This window comes from Polistes canadensis, unplaced genomic scaffold (assembly GCF_001313835.1).
Source record: "Polistes canadensis isolate GaletaPanama2010 unplaced genomic scaffold, ASM131383v1 scaffold_121, whole genome shotgun sequence".
Lineage (NCBI taxonomy): Eukaryota > Metazoa > Arthropoda > Insecta > Hymenoptera > Vespidae > Polistes > Polistes canadensis.
In genome coordinates this window covers 58,719-83,902 of record NW_014569668.1, presented here as the reverse complement: position 1 = coordinate 83,902, position 25,184 = coordinate 58,719, and the positions used below count along the sequence as shown (strand labels likewise).

At 29.4% G+C, this 25,184-nt stretch overlaps 5 protein-coding genes across 13 annotated transcripts; 2 read left to right on the top strand and 3 right to left on the bottom strand.

Moving 5' to 3' along the window:
* The first annotated feature begins 623 nt into the window (after positions 1–623).
* On the top strand, positions 624–5,794 carry LOC106787980 (testis-expressed sequence 2 protein). The gene is made up of 7 exons (XM_014750806.1): positions 624–1,151; positions 1,419–2,667; positions 2,954–3,325; positions 3,419–3,608; positions 3,699–4,213; positions 4,291–4,363; positions 4,481–5,794. Exons 1-7 carry the CDS (start codon positions 1,100–1,102, stop codon positions 4,808–4,810), a joined length of 2,781 nt encoding a protein of 926 aa, XP_014606292.1. The 5' UTR covers positions 624–1,099; the 3' UTR covers positions 4,811–5,794.
* A 359-nt stretch (positions 5,795–6,153) lies between these two features.
* LOC106787982 (meteorin-like protein) lies at positions 6,154–14,260 on the bottom strand. Of its 2 annotated transcripts, none has more exons than XM_014750816.1 (3): positions 9,119–9,267; positions 7,184–7,820; positions 6,154–6,678 (listed from the first exon to the last, which is right to left on the bottom strand). In XM_014750816.1, the coding sequence occupies exons 1-3, from the start codon at positions 9,250–9,252 to the stop codon at positions 6,460–6,462; spliced, it is 990 nt and encodes a 329-aa protein (XP_014606302.1). In that variant the 5' UTR covers positions 9,253–9,267; the 3' UTR covers positions 6,154–6,459. The 2 variants fall into 2 exon arrangements, with proteins under 2 accessions (XP_014606302.1, XP_014606301.1); XM_014750815.1 differs by lacking the exon at positions 9,119–9,267 and adding an exon at positions 13,264–14,260 and having other exon boundaries at positions 6,160–6,678.
* LOC106787983 lies at positions 13,839–15,968 on the bottom strand. The gene is made up of 6 exons (XM_014750817.1): positions 15,939–15,968; positions 15,487–15,686; positions 15,228–15,369; positions 14,907–15,097; positions 14,670–14,834; positions 13,839–14,525 (listed from the first exon to the last, which is right to left on the bottom strand). Exons 3-6 carry the CDS (start codon positions 15,345–15,347, stop codon positions 14,462–14,464), a joined length of 540 nt encoding a protein of 179 aa, XP_014606303.1. The 5' UTR covers positions 15,348–15,369; positions 15,487–15,686; positions 15,939–15,968; the 3' UTR covers positions 13,839–14,461.
* LOC106787979 (alanine--tRNA ligase, mitochondrial-like) lies at positions 15,733–20,170 on the top strand. 3 transcript variants are annotated; one of them, XM_014750804.1, is made up of 13 exons: positions 15,733–16,111; positions 16,205–16,378; positions 16,466–16,806; positions 16,877–17,161; positions 17,233–17,377; positions 17,444–17,619; positions 17,695–18,026; positions 18,139–18,394; positions 18,491–18,886; positions 18,971–19,110; positions 19,240–19,333; positions 19,403–19,586; positions 19,706–20,170. In XM_014750804.1, exons 1-13 carry the CDS (start codon positions 15,920–15,922, stop codon positions 19,937–19,939), a joined length of 2,949 nt encoding a protein of 982 aa, XP_014606290.1. In that variant the 5' UTR covers positions 15,733–15,919; the 3' UTR covers positions 19,940–20,170. The 3 variants fall into 3 exon arrangements, with proteins under 3 accessions (XP_014606290.1, XP_014606289.1, XP_014606291.1); XM_014750803.1 differs by having other exon boundaries at positions 18,971–19,333; XM_014750805.1 differs by having other exon boundaries at positions 16,028–16,111; positions 16,224–16,378; positions 18,971–19,333.
* On the bottom strand, positions 20,075–23,225 carry LOC106787981 (phosphatidylglycerophosphatase and protein-tyrosine phosphatase 1). 6 transcript variants are annotated; one of them, XM_014750807.1, is made up of 6 exons: positions 23,134–23,225; positions 22,233–22,890; positions 20,853–20,995; positions 20,674–20,754; positions 20,322–20,555; positions 20,075–20,230 (listed from the first exon to the last, which is right to left on the bottom strand). In XM_014750807.1, exons 2-6 carry the CDS (start codon positions 22,840–22,842, stop codon positions 20,096–20,098), a joined length of 1,203 nt encoding a protein of 400 aa, XP_014606293.1. In that variant the 5' UTR covers positions 22,843–22,890; positions 23,134–23,225; the 3' UTR covers positions 20,075–20,095. The 6 variants fall into 6 exon arrangements, with proteins under 6 accessions (XP_014606293.1, XP_014606298.1, XP_014606294.1 ...); XM_014750812.1 differs by having other exon boundaries at positions 22,827–22,890; positions 23,134–23,215; XM_014750808.1 differs by having other exon boundaries at positions 23,106–23,140.
* Positions 23,226–25,184: the final 1,959 nt, after the last annotated feature.

The window sequence follows — 25,184 nt, the reverse complement described above, 5'->3', positions numbered from 1 at the left end:
CTTGAATGCTTCGTCAGAAGAATTTCCAATTTAAAAAAAACGAAGGTCACCTTATATGATAAAAAGGTAATGTATGTTTACCACAGTTGTTTTGGGAAATCTTTGAAATACTAATTGTAAGTTATTATAGAAAACGCATATGATGTAGAGAGCGCATATGATTTGAACTGTTAACGTTAATTAAAAAAAAATAATATGTATATGCGATGTATATTAAGAATTATTTTACAATTGCTGTTCACGACATCGATAAATTTAAAAATTTAATAGAGTCATACATGCAACATACTTTATATTTTTGTCCACAAGTCACTTTCCAATAATATTGACTTTACTATATTTAGATAAGGCGTGTTTATATGTTATATAGTTTGGGTTTAATTTCTTTAAAACGATGGTTAAAACAGCTGACTGTAGAGTTTTCTATTGAAAATCTTTCATCTGAATTCGCTTTAAATGCATTTGAAAAATATATCTGTAAAACTTTCTCTAACTTTCAATCGACAAATTTATAATTCGATAATTCGTTTTGAAATTATTTCGTCAATAGAAATCTATTTAAATGCTTACGAACATCTTTTATGCAAGTTACTAACATTAATGGATTACATTTCGAACTTATAGATTGATTGGTCGGTATTGGTCAGTGAGGATAACGTAGCCAATCAATGACCTCAAAATTAAGTGCATTACCACATTAAAAAAAAAAAAAAATTTATAAGATGCATTGTAATCATTCGTAATACAACAGCAGTTAGTAAGTAATTGTAAAGTTTAATGAAAAGTAATTACATGATACGTAATGCAACTCTGTGATATAATTTTTACGAATAAAAGAAAGTTTTACCGATAAACGTAACATAGTGATTAGAAATATTTTGCTACCTTTATTTTATTTTATCTAATTTTGTATATGAGTCATATCGAAATTAAATAATATGTAAATAAAACGTTTACGCTTATATTAATAATAATAAATTTGATGACTAATTATTAACTAAACGTTCAGTTTTTATATACTGACTGTATTAAAACGCATACCATTAAACGATAGTAATGGTGCAAGGACACATATCAAAGATTCAATTTCAAGTAGTTGATGATGACTTCTAAGCAAAATACAGGAAAAATAACATTAGGTATGATTAAAGGTAAGAATATTATTTAGAAACATTATTGTAAAACTTAATTATTCATTGTTAATTAATGCCGATGAATTGTTTTGAAATAACTTTATTCTCCATATTGCATATGGTCAATCAAGTTTCCAATATATAAGTAAACTTGTAATATAAATCTGATAAATTTAATTAGTCTTGATGCTTTTGCAAAAAAATGTCAATGTTTGCTGCATTACATATTTTAGTAAATTTCACAACTTTGTCATACCTAAATAAAATGTATATTCTTTTATGAAGGTAAACCATTTACCACATCTGTTCCAATAATACATTATCATGCAAGTGATGATGAATTGGAAGAACTATATCTTAGTACAGATGAAGAAAAACAAGATTTGGAATATGAAGAAGTCTCATCTCAATTATCTTTATCTCCATCAAAAACTCCGGACAAAAAAACAGATAAAGAAAAAACGGAAAGTAAATTAGATCAAAGGTCTTCTAGTATCGATGGAAATATATCTGAAGGAACATCTCAATCTTCTGATCCTTGGAGAGTATTATCAGAGATCAAAGGTAAAATTACGAAAACGTTTGAAGAAAAACTTCACGAAATAAAAAGTGAACACAAAAAAGCATATAGAAATAGTAAAGAAAATTCAAGTATCAGTGATTCAGAAGATTTAATAGATGTAACACCGATTGAAAAAACCATTACTGATAAACAAGAGAAAGAAGAAGCTTTCCCAATTGTTGATATAAAAGAAGATAGTAGCAGATTTATTGGTTTCTCTAATATAAAAGTTGGTATTAAAACAAAAAATTCAGAAGAAGATAGCATTGAAAGTGGAGTAGAAGCTGCTGAATTGAATGAAAGTTTTCCTAATGGAACAGATGACAAAACACAGAGTAATCCACCAGATATTAAATGTATTGATATAAAAGATAATGATAAAAAACTGCATGATACGTTAAATCAATCATTATTACACACTATCCTGTTTTCACCTAGGACAGAACCTAAACCAACATTCGCATGGCTTAAAAATGAACTACTCCATCAGTTGTTTCATCGAATATTTGTTTTTATTATGGTAATCGCTTCTTCTTATTACCTTATTCCATTTCCGGAGTATATTCTTGGCTTTGTCGGGGGTGTATTCACATCTATTATAGCATATGATACAGTAGCAAGCATGAAAAAAATATTAAAAACTGTACCAGAAGGTAAAAAAATATCAACACATGAGGTTCCAGTTGTAGAAATACCTGCAGTAGAGGAGCACGCTGTCTTAGAAAGATTTGAGGGATGGTTAAATGAGTTACCATACTTATATGATCCACAAAATTATCATGTGGCACGCACAAAGTCTGTTTATTTTAGACTAGAAGGTGATACTTTGCGAATAATGGAAACAAGAATGAGAATACCAAAAAGGGCTGTTTGGGATGAACCAAAGCACAAACTCAAGTTTACCCGGAGAAGAACTTATAGCTTGGCTGGTGCAAAGATAGAATTACTTCCTGAAGGTCTTATTAGAAGAAGGTATACTCGTGACTTGTAATTCAAATTTAATAGAGTATTGATATCTATTGGACTATACATGGTACTGAAAATTGGTCAAGTGAATAAATAATTGATATTCGTACGACCTATTTAGAACACCTTTTTCTAATTGGTAATTACTTCGTAGTTACAGGCAGTAGTCATAAAAACAGTCCAAATTATTCATATTACGATTATTCCTTTTCTTCCTTAGTTTAAAAAATACAAAAAAAACCTTTCTATTTTATGATAAATGTCTATAAATATCGCCATTTTTATTATACAGGAGATGGAGCAAAAAGTACCCAATTTGTATTACGATAGAAAAGGGAGCCCTAGTTGAAAATGTTGCCTTGAAAGACTGTTATAACAAAGAAACTAATGCTTTTAAAAATAATAAACAAAAGATTATAGAGGAAGACGTAGAAAATCAGGTATATAAAAAAAAAGATAAAGAAGATAATAAAGAGAATGAAGAACAGATAGAACAAGAAGTCGAAGATGAAATAGATGAAGAGGAAGATGAGGATGAAACCGATGAAGATTTTACACAAACGCGAAATCTAAAAAATTCTTTAATAGGTCACAGCGAGAATGACCAAAATGATATATGCAAACTATTTATTTTTGCAAGAGCTGATCGTCAAAAAGAAGATTGGTAATATATATATATATATATATATATAATCACTTTTACTATAATACGAAATTATTATATTTATATTTTCATTCTATATTATTAATCATATAGGTATAGACGTTTGGTCACTGCAGCAAACTGTAAAAAAAGAAATTCTATTTCAACAATGAGTGATAGTTCCAATCCATCTCTGTCGCAGCAAACGATTGTTAATGAATCGAAAGTTCCAACATCGCCTAGTCCTTCTTTTGACCGTCCTCCGGAATTCAATTACAATACATACATGAGTCAGTACCTTGATGTAAGTGTAAAGAAATATGTTGCAAAGAAGATACAAATTATTATACATGTTTTTTAAATGGATACAATTTAAAATAATGAATTATTTTAGACTGTTACAACAACTCCGAGTTCTGAGATTGAATCTCCTATTCCTATATATGATATGATGTGGCTCAACTGTTTATTAGGTCGTATATTGTTTGACATGCACAAATGCTCCGATACTATAAATCTTATTCAAGACAAAATTCAACGAAAACTTTCGAATATAAAACTACCATATTTTATGGAGAGTTTAACTGTGTCGGATATGCTCATAGGTCAGAGAGCACCGTTTATTCAAGATACGTCAAAGCCAATAATAGATGAACGAGGACTTTGGATAGATCTGAATGTATTATACAAGGGATGCTTAACTATGACTATCGAAACAAAATTAAATCTTATGAAATTAACCAGAGCTGGTTCTATGTCTAGTAATTCTAGTGATGTGATAGCTGGAGAAAAATCTAAGACAATAAGATCTCCTATGTTTGATAGTGATGTAGAAGATAGTCCAGAAACGTCAACGGAAGAAGAGGATAAGTCTAATATGACAATGTGTACAACATCAAAAGATACACCGTAAGTCCTTTTTCTTATTAATAGTTAAATCTACTTTTTTATCAAATCTAATTACTTGGTAAGTTGATCTTTTACAGTTCCACCCAGTCTTCGGGGAGAAAATTTCTTAGTATGGTAGATAGATTGGCTGCAAGTAAATACTTTCAGCATGTAAGTATATTTCTGACAAATATATTTTAACAATAGAAACAACATTATTATAAACTAAATTACATAAAGAACAAAAAATTGATATCTATATATATATGTATATAATTTATTTTTCAGGCAACTGAACTATCTTACGTACGTAAAGCAATTGAAGGTGTTTCTAATACTGAAATTCGATTAACGGTCAGTGTATCTGGCATAGAAGGCTGCTTATCTATAAACATTCCTCCACCGCCTTCTGATCGGCTTTGGTATGGTTTCAAGCCAAGACCGAAAATTTCGATTACTGTAACACCTGCCGTAGGTGAAAGAATAGTAAATATCGGTTATGTGACCAAGTGGATCGAAACCAAATTACTCCGAGAATTCGAAAAAATTGTTGTTTTACCGAATATGGATGACCTTATTATATCATTATGTCCAAATTATCCTTATGCTACAACGTAAATTTTTATGGACGCGATGTATGTAATAAGCGCAAATGTATTCACAAGATGTAAATTTTGCATAGAGTTTTAAATTCGATGTCTATATTTTATTACTGTACAATTATAAAAGGTATTAGTAATGTTATATTCAAAGAAACGTTTTAATTATATACAAAACAAAAAAGAAAGTAAGAAAGAAAAATATGATCTGTAATTAGTCCACCTTGAAAGTTTATAATCTATGCAAAAAGTATATATTTCTAAAGAGCAACGGTAAACAATAAGTATGATTTTAGAAAAATAATCAGTATTGTATCGTAGAATAAAATACGTATATAGATATATATATTTTTTTTACTAAAATAATATTTTATATTAAACTCTCATTAAATTTACAAAATTAACAGATGCTTTTCATTACTCATTAATAATTAGAAGCAGAAGTCATATGTACATTTTCAAGGTGGAAAAAAATAAAAAATTAATAATTTTCGAATATTTGTTATACAAAAATAAACCACAAAATTGAAGAATCAACAATGGTACAGCTCTTTTACGTGTATATATTTGTATTACTCATTGAAACTCGACTTAAAAGTCGTGATAGTAAGCGTGTTTGCTATAAAATAATACCTCCGTGCTACTTGCAGTTAAAGGAAATTGGTCGAGTGAAAGTCCGAACATAGAAATGTTTCTACACGAGCTTGTAAAAAATAAAGAACGATTTCTCGGATGTATTTATAATAGTATATAATGATTTGTGCACGATTCTTTTGACGTTATTATTCGTCTGTATATATATATATGTTTTAAAACAATAATAACGTCTTTTTGTGGCGATTTCACCTTTGTAATTTACTTTTAATTTGTATTAGTTCCTTATTATGAAATAATGCAATTAAAGATCTGTCGACTGTGTTAAGTTCAAAGCTATAACGATACCGTATGTAATGCAAAACAAAAAGAAAAAAAACAATAAATGAAAAGTAAATGATTATCAAAGCGAATATATGAAAAGTGATCATAGCTACGCAGCGGAAGTTCTCGCGTAAAGGAAAATAAAGTTCCTTCGCGTATACAGAAGCGAGAGTATGTTTCTCTCTTTTTGCTCTTCTATTACGTACGACGTTAAAGATGACAAACAGGCTAGTTTAGTAAAAATTTATTGATTAAGATAATATATACGTCACGTTATTCTTCCTTCTATAAAAGAATAATATCACAGTTTAGAGATCTTGCGCACGAAGTACACTTACTCGTGTAAGTCATGTACATCGTATAAAATATATATTCTATATATATAGATAAAAATATATATCTTATATATAGATACAGATAAAAATTGTAAATTCTTTTCAATATATCTTTGAAAATTAACCCGGTAGTGTAAGTAAGCACACACTTATAAAAAAAATATAAATAATCTCTAAGATAAATCGCGTGATTTTCTATGATACATTATCGAACGATGTGCAGCATAAACACGTTTATCTTTTCTTACGTTTCTTACGTACATCATAAACATATAATATTAGCACTGTGCTTACTTAAACTACTTTTTGAAACTTCGGGACGATTCCGATATCTAGTAATGAAATATAAGCTTTATACATATAATTGCAATGATAAGAAGAAGTTGATGAAAGCATTTTAATAGTCTCTCAACCGCTAGCTTTTTAGCAGACACGGTGCAGTGATCGATTCACGCACGACTTCCGCCCAAGTTTCTAGTCTTGGTGCACAAACAAGCGTGAGATCGTCGAGTCTTCTACGAGCCATTATTACAAATTCTCCCTGGCCATGACGAGCGTCACAAGCAGAAGATACTCTTATACGGATGCTCTTTTCGAGATGAGGATTTGGAAGAATGGAGAATACCTCGTTGGTCTGTTAAGAGACAAGCAAAAACAAGAATAAATACATGAGACTGTTAATCCTAATATATAAGGATAATACTTATTTACACTTAGAGAGAACACACGTTCTAATTAGCAGAAATCTTTTCTTTAAACATATCTTACAAAATTGATGACAGACTTGATTTAGAAACAATTTAAATCTACATATGAGCCGTTTATTTTAGGAAAAAAATGAGTTAATGATATTTATGGTTGCAATTCTACATCTGATTTTTATATATATATATATTTACACCACTTTTAAAATAATCGGCTCACATACGTATACTATAATATATTAAAGGACTGTGTCATTTACATATGGATCAGAAATATTCTTCTTATTCGGAAACTTATACTTTAAATGTACACAAGACAAGACTATTCCGAGTGAAAAGACTCTGCTTTGAACAACGAATCGAATTTTTGTTCAGGGGGGTTTCGATTTGAAAAATGTTGACATTCCAAATCTATATAAAGAAACAAGTATTTACCTCAGTTTCCTCAACTCTGTGAAGAGTTTTCGTTATCCTAAAAATTAATTCGGCAGCTTCGAGCTCGGGTTTCCTTTGTACAGCAGTGACGGTACCTCTACCAACAAAGTCACTCTGACAGTAAGCCTCAGCTAGTTCCTTCATTGAACAAGGTCTACATTCCGCTTCCTCGTCTGACTCGTCCGGCGTGCTATGATTAATAACGAACGGTTCTACGTCGTATTGTAACTTAGCGCGATTATTATTTGCGGTTAATTCGTCTGCCTCGACGTAGAGAGCTGTACGTTGTTTTTTTGTATAAAAACAACGGTGAGACGCTTCGTTTTTTCCATCGCGCGGCGAGTAAACTGGCCTCAGCGTACCGTTGCTTTCCAAATATATCCTTGTTGGGCCTGATGCCTTAACGCAAACGCGAAAACCGCTTGATCCGGAATTCGATTTGGGCCCAATTTCATTAACTCTCTTCCCATTTGCCAATGGAACACTTTTAATACCAGATCGAGATCCAATAGCTGAACTGCTTATTACCGCACCCACTGATAAAACTATCCTCAAGGCTCCTCGAGGATAACGCCATAAAACGGTCCCTCTTGAACATCGAAGATAAACGGGTCGTACTCCCCGGCCACCTCCACCACTAAAATAAAGACAAACGTTTTCCCTTTTTATTTTACACATCGACACATTTTTTTCATCTTTTTTCTTTCAATATTTGTGACTCAAGTATGTTTGATAAAAAATGAAATCATTAAATGCTATGTAATGTAATGTAAGATGAACGAATATGTTTCTTATCCTTATTTTAATATTATCTTTTAATTTTAAGACATTTAATAATAATAATAATAAGTTAAACCTATATTGGTAATCATTATATTTAAGTGAGACATAGTCGCATCGATCGCAAATTCATTACAAAAAGTTCATCATACGTTCATTATTATATTGCATATAACTCAACCGATGATAAAAAATCGTCTTTTATATTCAATCAAAAATGGTATACATTACATCCAGAAGATAAGATAACCCGAATATGTCTGTTTAAGTTACAATGGGCGTATGCATTTACCTATAGTTGCTGCAGCTCGCAAACTACATATCACAATTTGATCTGTGTTTAATAATTAAAATTGTTCAATGTACAACCTATATTTATATTATTAAAACAAAAATAAGTTTTATCGAGAGTGTTTCTAAATTCATTTGATTTACAACGGCTGGTCATTTGTTTTTATTTAAAAATTTGTATTAAAACAAATAGAATGCCTGATACGAAAAATGAAATAGACAAATAAAAAAGAACAAAAAAAAATGATCTCTCTTTAGAGGAGACACTGTATGTACCACCCCAAACTCCTTAATTCTTACCCCTTCTTCTTAATATCAATACTTTATTTTTTATCGGTAACCCAAAACTATTGCTTATTTAAACTGGGTATATCTCTTATGCTTAAATTTAAAAGTTTATCTCTTTATCTTATCGTATATAAAATATTATACATTTAGAAAGAGAGAGAGAGAGAGAAGGAGGCATTCCCGGATAAACCGGAATAAGCATAAAAATTGAGAATGTCCAAGGACGGTCCTACAAACGAAAGCAACCTAGCTAGCTAGCTAGCTATCTGGAGACTCCAGTTCAGCTGAGAAGTGTGTTCTAAATACGGAACGTATATATACCTATATATATATATATATATACATGGTAGAAAGAGAAGAGAAAATACGTATGGTTATAGGAAGAAAGAGAGATAATAAAGTAGACTGGTCTCTGTATAAAAAGAGAAAAAGAGAATAAGGCAGAATATAACATAAGAAACTAATATAACAGAGAGAAAGAGAGAGATAAGAAGAAGAAGGCGTGGAATGGGCCACGCGCCTCTCTTGTAGCCATAGTCAGTGCTGTTTTCTCGTGCGGCTACCATGCTCACTTACCCTCTTTTAGAGACAGGACTGACACGTACGGTAAAGCAGAACGGTATGTATAGACACCACAGAACCGGGCAAAGGGTTTCCCCCCTTTCCTCGCCTCTTTGTCGCAGAAGCGGAAACAGGTTTCCGTAAGGCATACACGACGGGTCTTAGCATTCTGTTAAGACCAACGACTTTTCTTTCCTCTCTACCTCCCAACCCCAATCCCCACCTCACCCCATCTCCAATTCCTTTTATATTCCACTAGACAAGGTAACATGGACCGATAATTCTCTATTTCTCTTTTTAAGCTCGATGGTAAGCGGCATAGGTGAAAAAGTTATTACCACCACCACCACCACAACCACCACCATCGCTTATTTCTAATCGCAGTTTCTATTTGCCAGTTTTATGAACCGAAACGGTATTCGAGAGTTGTATACGAAAAGAGATCGACATTTCTCCCCAACCCTCTCCTCTCCCATTCAAAACCGGATAAGAATTTCTGCTTCCACTATAGCTACGGATACAATTCTTGAATCCGTTATATTAAATGTCCGTGTACGATATAACGTATTAAATATATTGATGTGTTACTTTGTTAAATCCGCTAAACTCGCAAATAATTATATTGATCTGTTTAAATATAAAAAAAAGGTAGAATTACGTATTTCTATTAATTGTAAGTGATATATTGTATAGTTGTAAAAGTAATAGTTAAAGTATGAGATTTGGTACCAAGTATAAGTTGTAAAAATCCAGAGACAGAAATTATGTGTTTATTCGTTTTATGGCTTTCCAAGAGAAAGTTATCTAATCTCGAGATAGAGTTTCTTCTATTGATTTAAGAGATTAAATTAGAATTCCTTCTCGAAAACTATGAAAATAAAAATAAAATAACAAAAATAAATGCAAACAACGATATTTCGTAGATACGTTCTTATCTATTCCCCTTTCTTGATAACAGATTTTCTGCTAAATCGTGCTGTCTCATCCGACTTTAAATTTACCAGCTAGGTTGAAACAAAAGTGAAGAATATTTTTTCATCCCATACTTTAAACTACTCGTCTCTTATAAATTCATATATATGATAACTTGATTATTTATTTCCTAAAAACAGCTATTTTTTGTGTATAATAAGTCTAACAATTCATTACATCTACAAAGTTTACAAATTGAATGCCGACATTTATATATTTTTGCATAACGCAATGAACAATACAGATATAATTCTATAAGAAAAGAAACGGCGGCTAGCTAGCTAGGTTGTTTCATCTAGACGTAAATATATCCTAAGTAATGTACGCGTTCATTCTGACGTAAAAAGCACGTGGGCGCGTGGATAACGATCTCGAGGAACGATCAAATAAATCTCATTCTCCTTCTTCCTCTTTCTCTCTTCTTCTTGGAAAGCTTCTTTTCAGCAAGCAACGTGTCTGAACCACTTCTTCTCATTTTTTTTTTCATCTTTCTTTCTTTCTTTCTTTCTTTCTGTACGAAGCAATCACGACGAGTTTTAGAAAAGAGACTGTCCTGACAAAGTGTCTTGAATTACCGTAAACCTTTTCGAGCGTGAATTCGGCGGCATCTCGAGTTTCAGTCTTACAGTGTTTCATGTAAACGCCATGGTTGTTAGCATCAAATACTACCCGTATGAATAGAATGTCGCATAATCTGCTTAAAAATATTCTAAATATATAAAGCGTTATCTGGTCAATAATGTGTAAATATATATATATATATGTGAGACGTTCATGGGTCAAAATAATTAACTCCACTTTTAGAATTTTTATTCATTTTAGTGGCAAAGTACTTGATGGATAGTTAACTTTTGATATTTAAAAATACATTTCTTTAAAAATAAGACTTAATATCATTGAATGACAAACATTTTTATAACCATTGAATAATAAATGATATGACAATATGTATTTAATTTTATCAATTTTCTCTCTATTTTTTCTTTTGTGAAATTAATCAATTTGGTAAATGAATATCTCATATAAAATATTTTACATATATATTTATATATATATAAATATATATAAGAACGCGGATATTCAGTGACGTCACTCAACGTTATAAGACTTGAAGTCATGGGCGGGTTTATGGAGAAATGGCAACAACCGGATTTTTAAACCGTTCTCGAAAAAACGTACCAATATATAAATATATAATAATATATATGCAACAACACACACACACTGATTCTCTATGAAACATTTCTAAGAATAATGGTATTGAATTCAAATTCGATTATTGAAAGAAATAATTTATTTAAATATTAACTGTAACAACAAAAATTCCAATATTACTTATTATTGATCAGGCCAATATATGTGTAATGATGTATGCATATACGAGTAAGTCTGATGTACAATGAGTAAGAAATGAATATAAAAGCATATATATATATATGTATACGTTCACGTGTATATGTATGTGTAAATACAGAAGTTCGCAGAGTCCTTCGCACTCCCGCTCGTCTGGTTTAGCCTTCCTCATGAATTTCATTCGATTCGATGCATACTTTCGCGCTTAGCCACGCCACCGACAACACGACGATGACGACGACGACAACGACGACAAAGTTGCAGACGGCTTTTATACTAGTTTTCTCGTCATAGCAACCTTTGATATTACGACCTCGCTCATAATCTTTCTAGAGTGATCGAACGGTTTAACGTAGCAATAATAAGTATCTTATTCGCAATTCTGGTTTTACGATAATGTTTTGCAACGATCATATTGTTTCTTCAATCGGATTAACCAACCGTTTGAAATAAATTATTATTTCTATTTATATATATAAAAAATTTATTAAAAATAATAACATAATTAAAATAATACGAATAAATCTGATTTGAATATAAAAAGATAATAAATGTAATTTGGAATCATGATGTTTTATTTGAATATAAACGAATTAATTAGGTAGGTGTTATTATATCAAATTTTGTATCTAGAATGTAATAATTCGTGAAAGAAAATATATATAATTAAAAAACAATTAATTTAAATGTTAAATAAAATGTAGAAAATAAATCGGTTGTTTATGAAAAATCCACTTTTGATTTCGATAACAAAATTGATAGAAAATTGTGAGAGAAAGAGAATTCAATTCATTGCTGAACGAACGATAATAATTAATAATGAATAATTATAAATAATTAATCCAAATATTAATTTGTGGGAGGCACGCGCCAAATCCGCAACCATGTTTATGATATGACGTCCTACCTGCAACTGTCTCGAATAGTTTACATCTCGGAGAAAAAAGTAAACATAATATGAAAGGATAGAAGTAAGGATAGAAGTAGGAATAAACATAGTTCGATCTTGAAAAAAAGTCGATAACGATTGTTTACCAAATTTCTTTTCGTTCACATTCTTGCAAAAAGTAGACTAACGGTAAAACGGATATTTAACAGAACGATTCTCGACTCGATAATCGAATTGAAGCAAAAACGAATCACTATAATCCAGATCAGAGAAGGAAGAACTAGAGCAAACTCATAACGGTTATAAACGACAGTATTTCTTTTTTATTGTACTTTTTTCTCTCAATTATAATTCTTACCGTCCAACTGTTTGTTATTAATGATAAATGATTCTACCAAAAATGTGACAAATTTCGATCAGATAGTATATTGAATTGTTGGTTAAATCTTATACAATTTGTTTTTCCATTTAATTTACAGTAATTCGTGTAATCGAATTATACAAGGATAGGCAGTATTTTTTATAATTATAACATAATTAATATTTAAATAATTCATGTATATATGATAAAATGATTATGTTTTTCAATCTATTTTATAAAGAAACCAAAATGCCTTTGGAAAAAATAAATTGGATACACAACAAATTGGATTGACAACAATTTGATTCAAAAAGAAAGATGAATTAAGAATTGTAAAATAAAATGTAAAGATACATATCCAAAAGCCATCACCAAATAAGGTGGTTTACGATGCCAAGGAGAACAACATGCTAGGCAACGGAATCGCAGGAGGATAGAAAGAGATGAAGAAAAGGTAAAAAAGAATGAGTTCGAGTGAAACCGAGCGAATATACACGAAAGGAGATCGCGAAAATCGGTAGCGCGGGAAGAAGACGAAGGACGAAAAAAAGGGCGAAGGGAGTCGAAATGAAAAACAGTACTAACCTTCCGATCCAATCGCATTCGTCAGCAGGTAGAAGAGTGGCATGCTCTTGCGACGATACCGTAGGTATACCACCTAGGATGACGACAAGGGATAGTATTATCGCCGCAAAACCAAAAGGTCCGATTAGTTTCATTTTTCTTTTCCCTTCGAATATTTTCCTTTGTAGGGTTTTTCTTTTTACTTTATACCTTTGTCCCCCTTGTTAGGAATTTTTACCTTCCTTTCTATTTATAGATCTATCTATATATTCTTATAACTGTTGACCCTCGTTACGGCTGTTCATTCAAATCTCTCAACAACATTTGTATTTTTTTTTTGTACTAAAAGTCGTCCGGTAAAATGTCTTTCTTTGAAAACTTGTCCCTTAAAAGTTGGCCTTCCTTTTTCTAAAGATCCCCTTAGATATGCAAAGTTCGTGAGTGAAGTGGGTGGTCCATTACTATGTTGATTTTAAAAGTCGAGTCTAGAAACGACTAACAGGTTGTACCATTGGATTAGGTGCTCTCTCTCTCTTTCTCTCTCTCTCTTTCTCTCTTTCTCTCTCTCCCTCTCTCTCTCTCTCTCTCTCTCTCTCTTTTTCTCTCTCTCAAGAGTCGTTGCCTTCTTTTCGAATGCTTGTTCAGTGTTCGCTGACGCGCGAAAGAATTTCTTTATGATTTCGTTGCGTATCATCGGCGATCACATCGCATTGTGTATATGTATAGTATAGCTATCGAGCTCGAGGCAAACACACGTGTGTATTGCGTACAATACAATCGAGAAAGATGTGTTTCTTGCTTTTATAAGTACGCTTGGTTATTATGAAATTATCGAAACTGCGTCTGCGATAAAACTTGTCTTCTTTCTCCATACGTTATTCGTTGTCTCTTCTCAAATAAATATCCTTCGTTACTTTGTATATAATAATTGTCTTACGTGCAAATACAGACGCAAGTTCACTCGACAGAGCAACTTGCAACAATGGCATCCAATACTACTACTTGCGCGCTGCACACGACTAATCTAACTGACGTGCAAGGTTGGTATGGGGGGGAAAGAGGTTTATATTCCACGAAGTGCGCCACCAAGCAGAGAAATTTGGAAATAGTTCCGATTGATTTAAATACGTTTGAATTGGCAGGTTTCAATCGAATTTTTTTAATTACAATTTTTTATGTTTTTATGCAAAGAATATAAATAGCATGATCATTTTTTTTTCTACGATATGTCATTTCTTTCTTTGCCAATCATATCGTCAAGAGCTTTGTCCAAACATCGCCTCCTAAACATATACGATAATAGTTGATTAATTAAATCAATTAACATTATCTTCGAAAAAGTTTTCAATTGGTATTAAGTATCAGATATGCGATCATCAATCTGATGTTTTATAATATGTAAAAAACAAATTCATCGTCATACTAACGCTTCTTTTCTAAACGTATGCCAGTCAACGTGTCCAGGTATACACTCGAAAGGATTTTGTTCGTAATCACAGATTCCTAATATGGTCATACCTGTTGTATATTTATTTAAAGAAATAGTATTGCAATCGTCTGGACCAAGCGATCGAAATATACTTCGAATATGCCTACGTCGTTTAAAAATATGAAATAACTCTAGATAAAGTAGAATACGAATATAAATACACACGTCTAGTTACCTTGTTTTAAATAATAATGGTGGCTTTTTCACGCCTGATCTGTACAATATACATTCCTTAAGAAGTTTTTCGAGGTATTGAATTGGATCAGGTGATTCCTCTACGAGAAGATGACCAATTAGAAAATTGAAGAGCTTTGAAATTTGTTTCTCCTCGAGATACGCATGCGCGCGTGCGCGCTCTCGTGTATTCTGCACACAAGTTACAAAATTAATTCAAATTGATGAATTTATCATATAAATAATAGAAAAAATATACAAATTATTATATCCATTTTGAAATGTATTTATATTGAATTGATTTTCTAGACTTGTATCATACTTGTTCTTCCAACATATTTTTATTGGACGAGTATCGTTGATTATTTTTACGTAAAATTGACGATGCTGTTAATGTTTTAACGATATTAGAAGATTTATCAATATCTTTACAACTAATCATTTTTTCGTTATTCACTATATTCCTACAAACGTAAAATTGTAATATATTTCAAACTTCTAGATATTTAATACAAAATAGATAATCAATTTTATCTTTTAGAGTATTCTTTAAAATATATTTAATATATATATATATTTACCTCAAAATTTTGAAAATATTTGACTTTTATATATCCACTGGTAGCTTCGTATTTTTATAGTATATTATCGTTAAAGTTATTTGAACAAATTACAATAATATGATAAATAATGCTGTCTGAATGATGCTGTAATCGTTTTGAAGTTGGTTTCAGTAATGACGTCATTAAAAATTACAGTTGTTCTCAGACCCACAGAGCTGCTGAGAATCGAAAAAGTTTGAAAACCACTGCATTAATATATTTGATAACCTAAGTTCTTATTGGTTCTTATGGATACTTGTAAATACGTGTTTGTAAAGTTGAACCTGATATGCTAGCTTTCAGTGATTGATAGAATTTTTCAAATTCTAATAATTATTTATTTATAAAATTCACTTATTTTAAAAAATATATTTAAAGATTTATGAAAACACAATAATTATTTTGTTTTAAAATGCGTAAAATAAATGTACCCATGTTATTACGATCGCATTGTACAAAATCTATGTACAAAAGTTCTAATGTAATTCGTAAAGAATTTTTAGATTATTATACCAAAGAATTACAACACGATGTTATTCATTCGAGTCCTGTTTCTTTACTAAATGATCATTCAACAGCTTTTGTTAATGCTGGCATGAATCAAGTATATCTATTTCTATATATATATATATACATATATATTTTGAAATCATATGTATTAATCTGTTAATTATTATTTAATATTAAATCTCTATAGTTTAAAGGAATTTTCTTAGGACATTATGATCCCCCTTCAACAAGAGTTGTTAATTCACAAAAATGTATTAGAGTTGGTGGAAAACATAGCGATTTGGATATTGTTGGTAATGATACATACCATCACACATTCTTTGAAATGTTAGGAAATTGGTCTTTTGGAGATTACTTTAAGGTAGATTTAATTATTTTAAATTACTTAATGTAACCGACTTAAAGCCCTATAAATGTGTATATACATAATTTTTTTAACTTTTTACAGGAAGAAAGTTGTCGTTACGCATTAGATTTATTGACAGGTCCATATAATATTAAAAAAGAATTTCTGTATATTACCTACTTCGGTGGTTGTAAAGAATTAGGATTACAACCTGATACACAATGTAAAGATATCTGGTTGAGTCTTGGTATTCCAGAAAACAGAATATTACCATTTGGAATGAAAGACAATTTTTGGGAGATGGGGTTCTCGGGCCCCTGTGGGCCTTGTACAGAGATACATGTAGATATTACAAAGCAATTGGAAAATCAAAGTTTTAAAGTGAATACAGGCCATCCAGATATTATCGAACTATGGAATATAGTGTTTATTCAATTTAACAGGTACATATATTATGTATAGTTCTATAAACTAATTTTTATTTGTCTTTACTTTTTATATAATTTACTATAGACTTACAGATAATCGTGTTATTCAACCATTATCGAAACATCATATCGACACAGGAATGGGATTTGAAAGATTAGTTACTTTACTGCAAGGAAAAAGATCGAGTTATGATACAGATCTTTTTCAACCATTATTTGAGACAATACGTTGCAACACAAATGCTCCTGAATATAAAGGCACTTTTGGAGCTTATGATACTAATGGTATAGATTATGCATACAGAATATTAGCTGATCATGCAAGAATGATCACAGTTGCATTATGCGATGGTGTAATACCAGAGAAAAAGTAGGAAATATTTATTACAATATAAATTCAATGTAACTTTATTTATTTATCTTGTAAATTTATATGTTTAGTCAAAAATTAAGAAGAATATTAAGGAAGAGTATCGATATGAGTGAAAATATATTTAAAAAAAAGGGTTTACTTTTTGAACTTACATACACTGTTGTTGATATCCTCGGAGATGCCTATCCAGAACTACAAAACAATCTTAAACAGGTAATTTTAGTAATCATAAATCATAGACTAAATAATTATTTTATTATAAGATAAAATCTTAATCAGGTCCATAAGATAATAGAATTTGAAGAAAGTTTGTATGAAAGATTATGTAAAACAAGTGGTGAAGAATGGAATAAAATGGTTGCAACTAGACCTGAGTTAGCTTCTATTACTAATTGGATGGCATCAGGACTTGTAAATGGTTACAAAGATCTACAATCTATTTTAAAAAAGGATAAGTAAGCATTATACATAAATATCAAACAATATAACAATATATTAGATTTTTTATTTGTAGTGATTTTTTATTTTAGAATCATATATGCATCTGGTATCTTACCAGGACATGTCTTATTTAAATTATTCGACACTCATGGATTAAGTGTAGAAACAATAAGTGAATTGGCTGCAGTGGAATCTCTCCAAGTTGATAAAAAAGGTTTTGAAAAAGAAATGGATAAGGCGAGGCTTAAATCTAAAGTTGGAATAATTAAAAATCATCATAATATTGAAAAATATTTACAGTTACTTACTGAAAGTAATATACCAGAAACGGACGATTCATTTAAATATGTTTATGAATATAAAAATGACAATTATGAATTTCCAAAACTCAGAAGTGAAGTTATAGGATTGCTCGTCAATGGTATTAACATATATATATATAAATAATATACATATAATTCAAATTAATTAAAAATACATCATTAATTATATATATATATATATATATAACATATAGGCATTACATGTTTCAGGTAATATTATATTAGGGGAAGAATTAAAAACAACTTTGATGAATATTGATAGTAAGAAGAATACAAATATACTATTAAATAACAAAGATGAAATTGCCATCATATTAAACAAAACAATGTTTTACTCATTTGAGGGAGGCCAACATTCAGACATAGGTTCCATTTATTTAAAAGATATGATATTTCAAATAAGTAAAGTCGAGAAAATAAATGGCTACGTTATTCACTCTGGCAAGTTTGTGAAAAATAATCTAGTGTATGTATTTATACTTTTTTTTAAATTCATAGAAAATGAATTATCTCTTTTATACGAATAATCTATTAATTATGGAATATATATTTTTTTCAATAGAAATACTTATTCAGAATTAGAAGATTGGAACGATTGTGTAATTTGTATAGATACAAATGTCCGAACAAGTCATATGAGGAATCATACAGCAACACATTTATTAAATGCTGCTTTAAGGTTTATATTCCCAGTTGTTTATCAACGAAGTTCTTTAATTTCTAAAGACATATTAAAATTCCAGTTTTCTTCGTTTGGAGATAAAATTACATTAACACATTTAGCAAAAATAGAAGAACTTGTTAACAATGTTATAAAAATCAATGCATTAGTAGAAAGTAGGATTATTAATTTGTCGCAATTATTATTAGAAAATAATGTTACAATGATACCAGACGAAATATACCCACATACAGGTATTAGGTTAATCGATATTAATACAAATGAATTAAAATCAAAGTAAGTTATGAGTGGAATGTAACTTCTGATCATTTTCATTGCCATTATAATTGACTCGTTAACACAGAATATTAATCTTTTTAGAGAACTATGTTGTGGAACACACGTGAAAAGCACAGGATCTCTGGAACACTTTTGTATTTTAAATTATAGTTCTAAAGGTGTATTGAACTGCACTATTCATGCCATTACTGGGCCATTAGCTAAAGCAGCTGAATTAACTGGTAAAAATTTATTGGATCAAATTGTAAAATTAGAAAATTTAGTTAATACAAAAAATATTAAAAACGATGAGTTAAACTTACAAATTAAAGAGATACAAAAGCAATTACAAAAAAATACTGATACTGCAGACCTACCATTATCTTATCTTATAAAAGAAGAATGTAATGCTAAGTTGCAAAATTTGGTTGAAATAGCTGTGAAACAGAATATAGCAACAGAAAGGTAGATATCAAAGTTGTAAATATGTATACTATTTTTCATTTCATTAAATCTTTCTGTTTCTTTTTTAAGGTCTTCTATAGTAACAGAAGTGAAAAATTCTATGAAACCAAGAAATTCTTTCATTGTTTATCATTTACAATGTACACCAAAACATCTTTCCTTACAGGATATACTATCTTTTTTTCCTAATATACCAATACTTGTGATATCATATGATAAGAATGTCATTAAAGCTAGTTGTAGTGTACCACAGGTAAAAACATCAATTTTATATTCAATTATATATAAAGTACTTTGGTATTTTATGATAATAAATAATTATTTAAAATTACTTTCATTTATAATTATATACATTCGATTAATTTATTCTAGGAGTTTCTATCCGATACATTCAATGCTCAAACATGGATGAAAGTTATTTTTCAAGTTCTTAATCAAAAATATAATGAAAACAAAGGTAAAAATTCTTTAAAAACAACTCACGCAAAATTTAAAAATATATCTGAGCAACGTGCAAAGAAGTTGATAGAAATTGCAATCATAGCAGCTACGGAATATGTATCTATTTTGATAGATGAGAAAAAAGTAATTACAGAAAAAAATTAATAAAAAACGAAATAGACTTTATGTAAGATAAATTTACATATCAAATGATTTAAAAATTGAAATATAAAATATTATATATAGTATTTCTGTATTTATATTTTGAGAATACTATGCTTTATTAAATTATCTCTTTGCATATTATTTGTAATTTACTTTTTACCTTTGTTGTTGATTTTTTACATGTGTTTCATAAAAAAGTCTTAATGAATGCCATTGGGCTCTGTGAAGTAATATATGTCTCCTTTTACTTTTCATATAATCCACTGCTTCTTCAGGAATCCAACCATTTTTCTGAAGATGAATATTTTATGTGAAAATACAATTTACATTTGGATAAATTTATATTTTTTATATAATATTGATTTATCGCATATCATCTAACCATCATTAAGTAACATCCAACGAGTGTTGCACTACGTGTTCTGCCTGCTTTGCAATGGACATAAACTGTTTCTGACTCTTTGAGATTATTATGATTATCATTATTCAATTTTCTGTTCGTGCTTCGAAATTTATTTATAAAGTCTACACCGGTTTTTAATTTTGTCTGACAAGGTGCCTCAAAAATATCTGTTGTTGATAGTTGTAGAAATTCGACATTATATTTCTTCCATTCCTAATAACAATGTCAAGAATAAAAGACAATATTAAACAAAAAAATATGTTAAATATAAAAATGATATTATTTAATATAAATCTGTATTAACCAGTTAGCTGGAATTGGTAGTTTGTACCTTTTCTGAATTAGATAGTAAGAATAGTTCATAATCCTCGTTCATAGAAACTACCGCTTTCAAGTTTTCTTTTTCAATTAACTGTAACATTGTGAACGGAATAAATAACGAATAAAAACAAAATATCTGTTTAAGTAAAAAGTAAAAAATAAGTAATAAAATAATAAAAATAGATATACCTGTTTTGACATAGTTCGAAAAGGCAATGCACCCAAAATTACAGTCTCGTCGATTCTATCATACCAATTTCTTGACGTTATTTTTTCCATAAATATATTGTATAATAACGTCGGGTAAAATGTCATTCTCGCGAACATTTTAACTACAAGCAAATTAAAATTTTTGTACGAATTAAAAAGTAGCACATACACTTTATTTAAAGTCCTTAAGTTGATAAAAATAAATTGCAAAATTGTTATGCTTATATGTTATGCTTACATGCTTATATGCTTACGCATTAAAAATGAATTTTTAAGATAAAAATAAAAAGTAATATTAACTGATAAAAGCAACGACTTTTATATCAAATTTGACAAGATAGTAACTCGTAATTATACAAGAACATTTATAAGTAGGCTTTGCCCCACTACAAGAAGAGAAAGTAACAGTACTTTAAAACATACAACGAAGAAAAGAGGACGTCTGTTATTTATAGTCGATTTTGACATTTATTTGTGATAAAGTATATAAAAAAATTAATATATACCCTATTAAAAATTGTTAATCTTTGTAAAAAGAAATATACATCAAAAGGAAATAAATATTGTTTCTTTTCTATTACTTTTTTATATTACGTTGGTTTTGTCCTTCTTTCAATTATATATTCTGTGACAAAAGAAGTAGTAAGTAATGTAATATTATTCTCATTAAAAACTGGTTATTATATATTCTAATTTATATTATTTTCTTATGGTATAAAATAAAAATTATCACCAGCACGCACATACAGTACTTCTATATATAACCATTATTACATGTATAATAATACGTAGTGGTGCAAATATAAAATAATTAATAAACATATCTGTTTAATAATACCATATTTACTTATATTAAGAAATATGATCCAGTTTTTGTAGAAAAAACTTGCTTAATTTTAGATTTAAGAATTTACATTAATAACACTTTCTATTTATTTATAACTAATTATATAATTTGTCGTTATCATTTTTTAAATATGAGATTTATCTATAAAATTAATTTTTACTAGATAAATTTATCCTCATCTAAACAAATAGGACCAAATTCTCCCTTTCTAAACATAGCAATAAAATGTTTAGCAGCAATTTCAAAATCAGGTTTAACAATATATTCATTATTACAACGTAGTTTTAACGTTCTTCCTAGTTTAGCAGCTATAAAAGTAAGAATGTAAACGATATCATCATTTGGCTCAGGCAAACCTAATTTTTCCACATACTCATATTTTTTATATTTATTTAAAGAGAAAAGCAGAAAATCAGCAACTGTAGTATATCCTACCAAATGATCTTGTAAGCAACCAATCAAAGCTAATTTGAGACCGCAATTTATATTATTTACGTGAGGTGCTAAAATACCTGGAGTGTCCAATAAAAAGAAATCTGGATTTTCAGATATTTTTATATGAGTTAGTACGGACCGTGTTACTCCTGCTATAGGTCCTTCTTGTGTAGCTTTTGCTTTTTTTAAATGAGTATTTCTTAAACGATTGATTAAAGAAGATTTTCCTACATTAGGTATACCGATGATCATCATCGCAAAAGACTCTTCATTACTTCTATTATATCGTTCAGAATTTAATATTAATTTTTTTGCCAAAGGTAATATCTTTTTCATTCCCTTACAAGTAGAATCTTTGAAATTAGTAAAAAGAATATTAGACAATCCTTCATTCTGTAAATGAGATACTATTTGCTTCTTAAATTTTAAGTCTGCCAAATCAATCTTATTTAACACAAAAATATGTGGTTTTAAACCGGTCAAAGTACGACGAAAATCTGCTTGACGTCCTGAAACTGGTACTCTAGCATCATGTACTTCTATTATACAATCAACATTCTTCAAACGTTGTTCCATTTGCTTTAAACCTTTATCCATATGTCCAGGAAACCATCGTAAAGTTTCTTTGTTAACTAGTTTAAATGTTTCTCGAAAAGTTGTTGCTACTGTACCTCCTATATCCTTCATTTTTGCTCAACTTCTTAATAATCTTCTAACAATATTATGAAAAATATCCTGTAATATAAAATTAGTAAAAAATATTATTCAAAACATGGTTATTTGTCTAAATTAAGTGTTGAATTTTTATAAATTTATAATTTAAATATAAAAATAATATTAATTTAAAATCTAAATGAAAACATAAATATTTATTATTTATTATGCAACCTGGGATAATATTAATATAATATCAATCATAGATTAATAAATAAAAATTTTAAATATCCTACAATATAAACCACGCACGTATTTACATACGTTTTCAGGTTAAATATAATACATAGCTCAGAAGTCCCCTTTTTTACCTATCAGTTTCATTTTTGTTACTACCGGGACCACCAGTGGGCAATAGTAGATATAATACTTAACGCGATGACGGTACAATACTATCAAAGAATACTACAATCGTACACTATTCTTTGATAGTATACGATAGTATATTATATATTCTTTGATAGTATAAATAAAGTATAGTTCTATTTTAATAAAATTTTAAATAAATATATTTAATTTTTAATGTATAAACACACACACACATGTGTGTGCCTTCAGAAATACATTTATACGTATATTTTAAAATGAAGCAATTTAAGACACTCAAATAAAAAAGAATTCAGAAGAAGAATTCATAAATCCAACGATGATCACCTGTAACAAGAAGAAAATTATATTAGTCATACAGACACAAATGATACAATAGCCTGACATATAAATCGTCCAATTCGCAGATGCACTTTTTAATTGAATTCTATATATATATTTTGATTAAATCTCTATTAATCGTTGTAATGAAATTTAATTTAAACGCGCGATTTTACATTTACATAAAATAAATAAAAATAAAGAAATAGAAAAAGTGAAAATACTAAGTTACTAAAAAAAATAATATCTATTAATTATTGTGAAATACTTTTAAACTGCATTATATAGAACAGAAAAATTGTAAATCTAATAAAATACGATTACAGTGAAAAAAAATTTTAAAGACGAAACAAGAAAAAAGAAATTACTGTAATATTTACCGAACGTTATTTAAGCTTGAAAATTTAATAATAGGAAAATTTTAATATTTTTGACTCTAACTATATATGCATCTTTTAGACGATATAGACACGAATTTGGTGTCTTAAGCAGATGGAATGGTCCATCATTTCCAATTACAACTACAAATTAATGACGAGCAAAAAAGTAATATAATAAAATATAAAATATGACTAGAGAGCTATTCTCGAAAAGTTCAAACTTACTGTGTTGAACTTTTGAAAATAACTCACTAGCTCAATAGTAGTTGCACTCTTCAGCCACAATTAAGTGGGGGCCTGACATAATGCCTCTTCTTTCTTCATGCCCTAAACTCTGCTGTGAGGCTTTTTCTAAGCGCATTTTACAATACAAATCGTACAGTTACATTTACTCGAATGCCCCAACAGATATTTGATCTAATCGATGAACCTATTATTAATACTTTGCATTAAAGAAATAAAATAATACGAAACAAGAGCAGAAACTATGTGATACATCATATGGTCTTACTTTTTTACTCGACCACTTTTATCGTTTATCTTTACTCTACTTTTTATTTATTATACATATAAAACAAATGAAGTATTCAGTAGGAATTAATAAAGAGCAAAACGTTAATATAATTAATATTAAGTAAATATCTAACGTATTCAGCTATCTTCACTTTTTGGAAAAAGAATTAATTTTTAAGAAAACGCAAAGACTTTTGAATCGTTCGATACTGATTTATATCTCGCGGTACAGAGTATCAGCAATATATGGAAAAAATACAAGAAATATTTAAATGATAAATGAATCTAAAGGGGYTGCTGAAACTTTGTATAATATTCGGAGAAGAAATTTTCCACTCCTGAGAGGAAATTACAATTACGCGACTTCTCCGGTCTCTAHCTACTTACAAATTAAATAAACATTCACACCTAAGTATGCTACTTGCTTTTATATTGGCACTATTTAAAAAAAACAAGCGTACATACATACCCACCCACTAACTTCATGATTCTCTCACATACCACCAAGGTGCAAAAGCCTAAACTAGAGAGCATGTCCCGGGGCACCTCCGACACCCTAGTTCAAACGCGTGTTTTCTAAACTTATGGGAGTACGTACCAATGCTGTAATCGACTGCCAAGGCTAATGATAATTGCAAATATGACTAAGTCCAAAATACTAGTACATACTAGTATATATGCATACTAGTAATATACGAATATATCAACGTTTCCACAAATAAATGCAGTAACACTAGTATTCCAAACAATTTTATTACAAAAAAAAAAATTGAA

Coding starts and splice junctions, on each gene's coding strand:
- LOC106787983 (XM_014750817.1), bottom strand. CDS start 15,347: ATGATTAGTTGTAAAGATATTGATAAATCTTCTAATATCGTTAAAACA. Junction 15,098..15,227: donor AAAATATGTTGGAAGAACAA/GTATGATACAAG, acceptor ACTTGTGTGCAG/AATACACGAGAGCGCGCACG. Junction 14,526..14,669: donor CATACGTTTAGAAAAGAAGC/GTTAGTATGACG, acceptor GTATATGTTTAG/GAGGCGATGTTTGGACAAAG.
- LOC106787980 (XM_014750806.1), top strand. CDS start 1,100: ATGATGACTTCTAAGCAAAATACAGGAAAAATAACATTAGGTATGATT. Junction 1,152..1,418: donor AACATTAGGTATGATTAAAG/GTAAGAATATTA, acceptor TCTTTTATGAAG/GTAAACCATTTACCACATCT. Junction 3,609..3,698: donor ACATGAGTCAGTACCTTGAT/GTAAGTGTAAAG, acceptor GAATTATTTTAG/ACTGTTACAACAACTCCGAG.
- LOC106787981 (XM_014750807.1), bottom strand. CDS start 22,842: ATGAAGGATATAGGAGGTACAGTAGCAACAACTTTTCGAGAAACATTT. Junction 20,996..22,232: donor CTTTTTATTGGACACTCCAG/GTATTTTAGCAC, acceptor ATTTGCTTGTAG/TTAAAATGTTCGCGAGAATG. Junction 20,755..20,852: donor TTCGAACTATGTCAAAACAG/GTATATCTATTT, acceptor ACAATGTTACAG/TTAATTGAAAAAGAAAACTT.
- LOC106787982 (XM_014750815.1), bottom strand. CDS start 13,397: ATGAAACTAATCGGACCTTTTGGTTTTGCGGCGATAATACTATCCCTT. Junction 7,821..13,263: donor GAATGCGATTGGATCGGAAG/GTTAGTACTGTT, acceptor TCTTTATTTTAG/TGGTGGAGGTGGCCGGGGAG. Junction 6,679..7,183: donor ACAGAGTTGAGGAAACTGAG/GTAAATACTTGT, acceptor GTCTCTTAACAG/ACCAACGAGGTATTCTCCAT.
- LOC106787979 (XM_014750803.1), top strand. CDS start 15,920: ATGCGTAAAATAAATGTACCCATGTTATTACGATCGCATTGTACAAAA. Junction 17,162..17,232: donor GGTGTAATACCAGAGAAAAA/GTAGGAAATATT, acceptor TTATATGTTTAG/TCAAAAATTAAGAAGAATAT. Junction 18,887..18,970: donor ACAAATGAATTAAAATCAAA/GTAAGTTATGAG, acceptor TAATCTTTTTAG/AGAACTATGTTGTGGAACAC.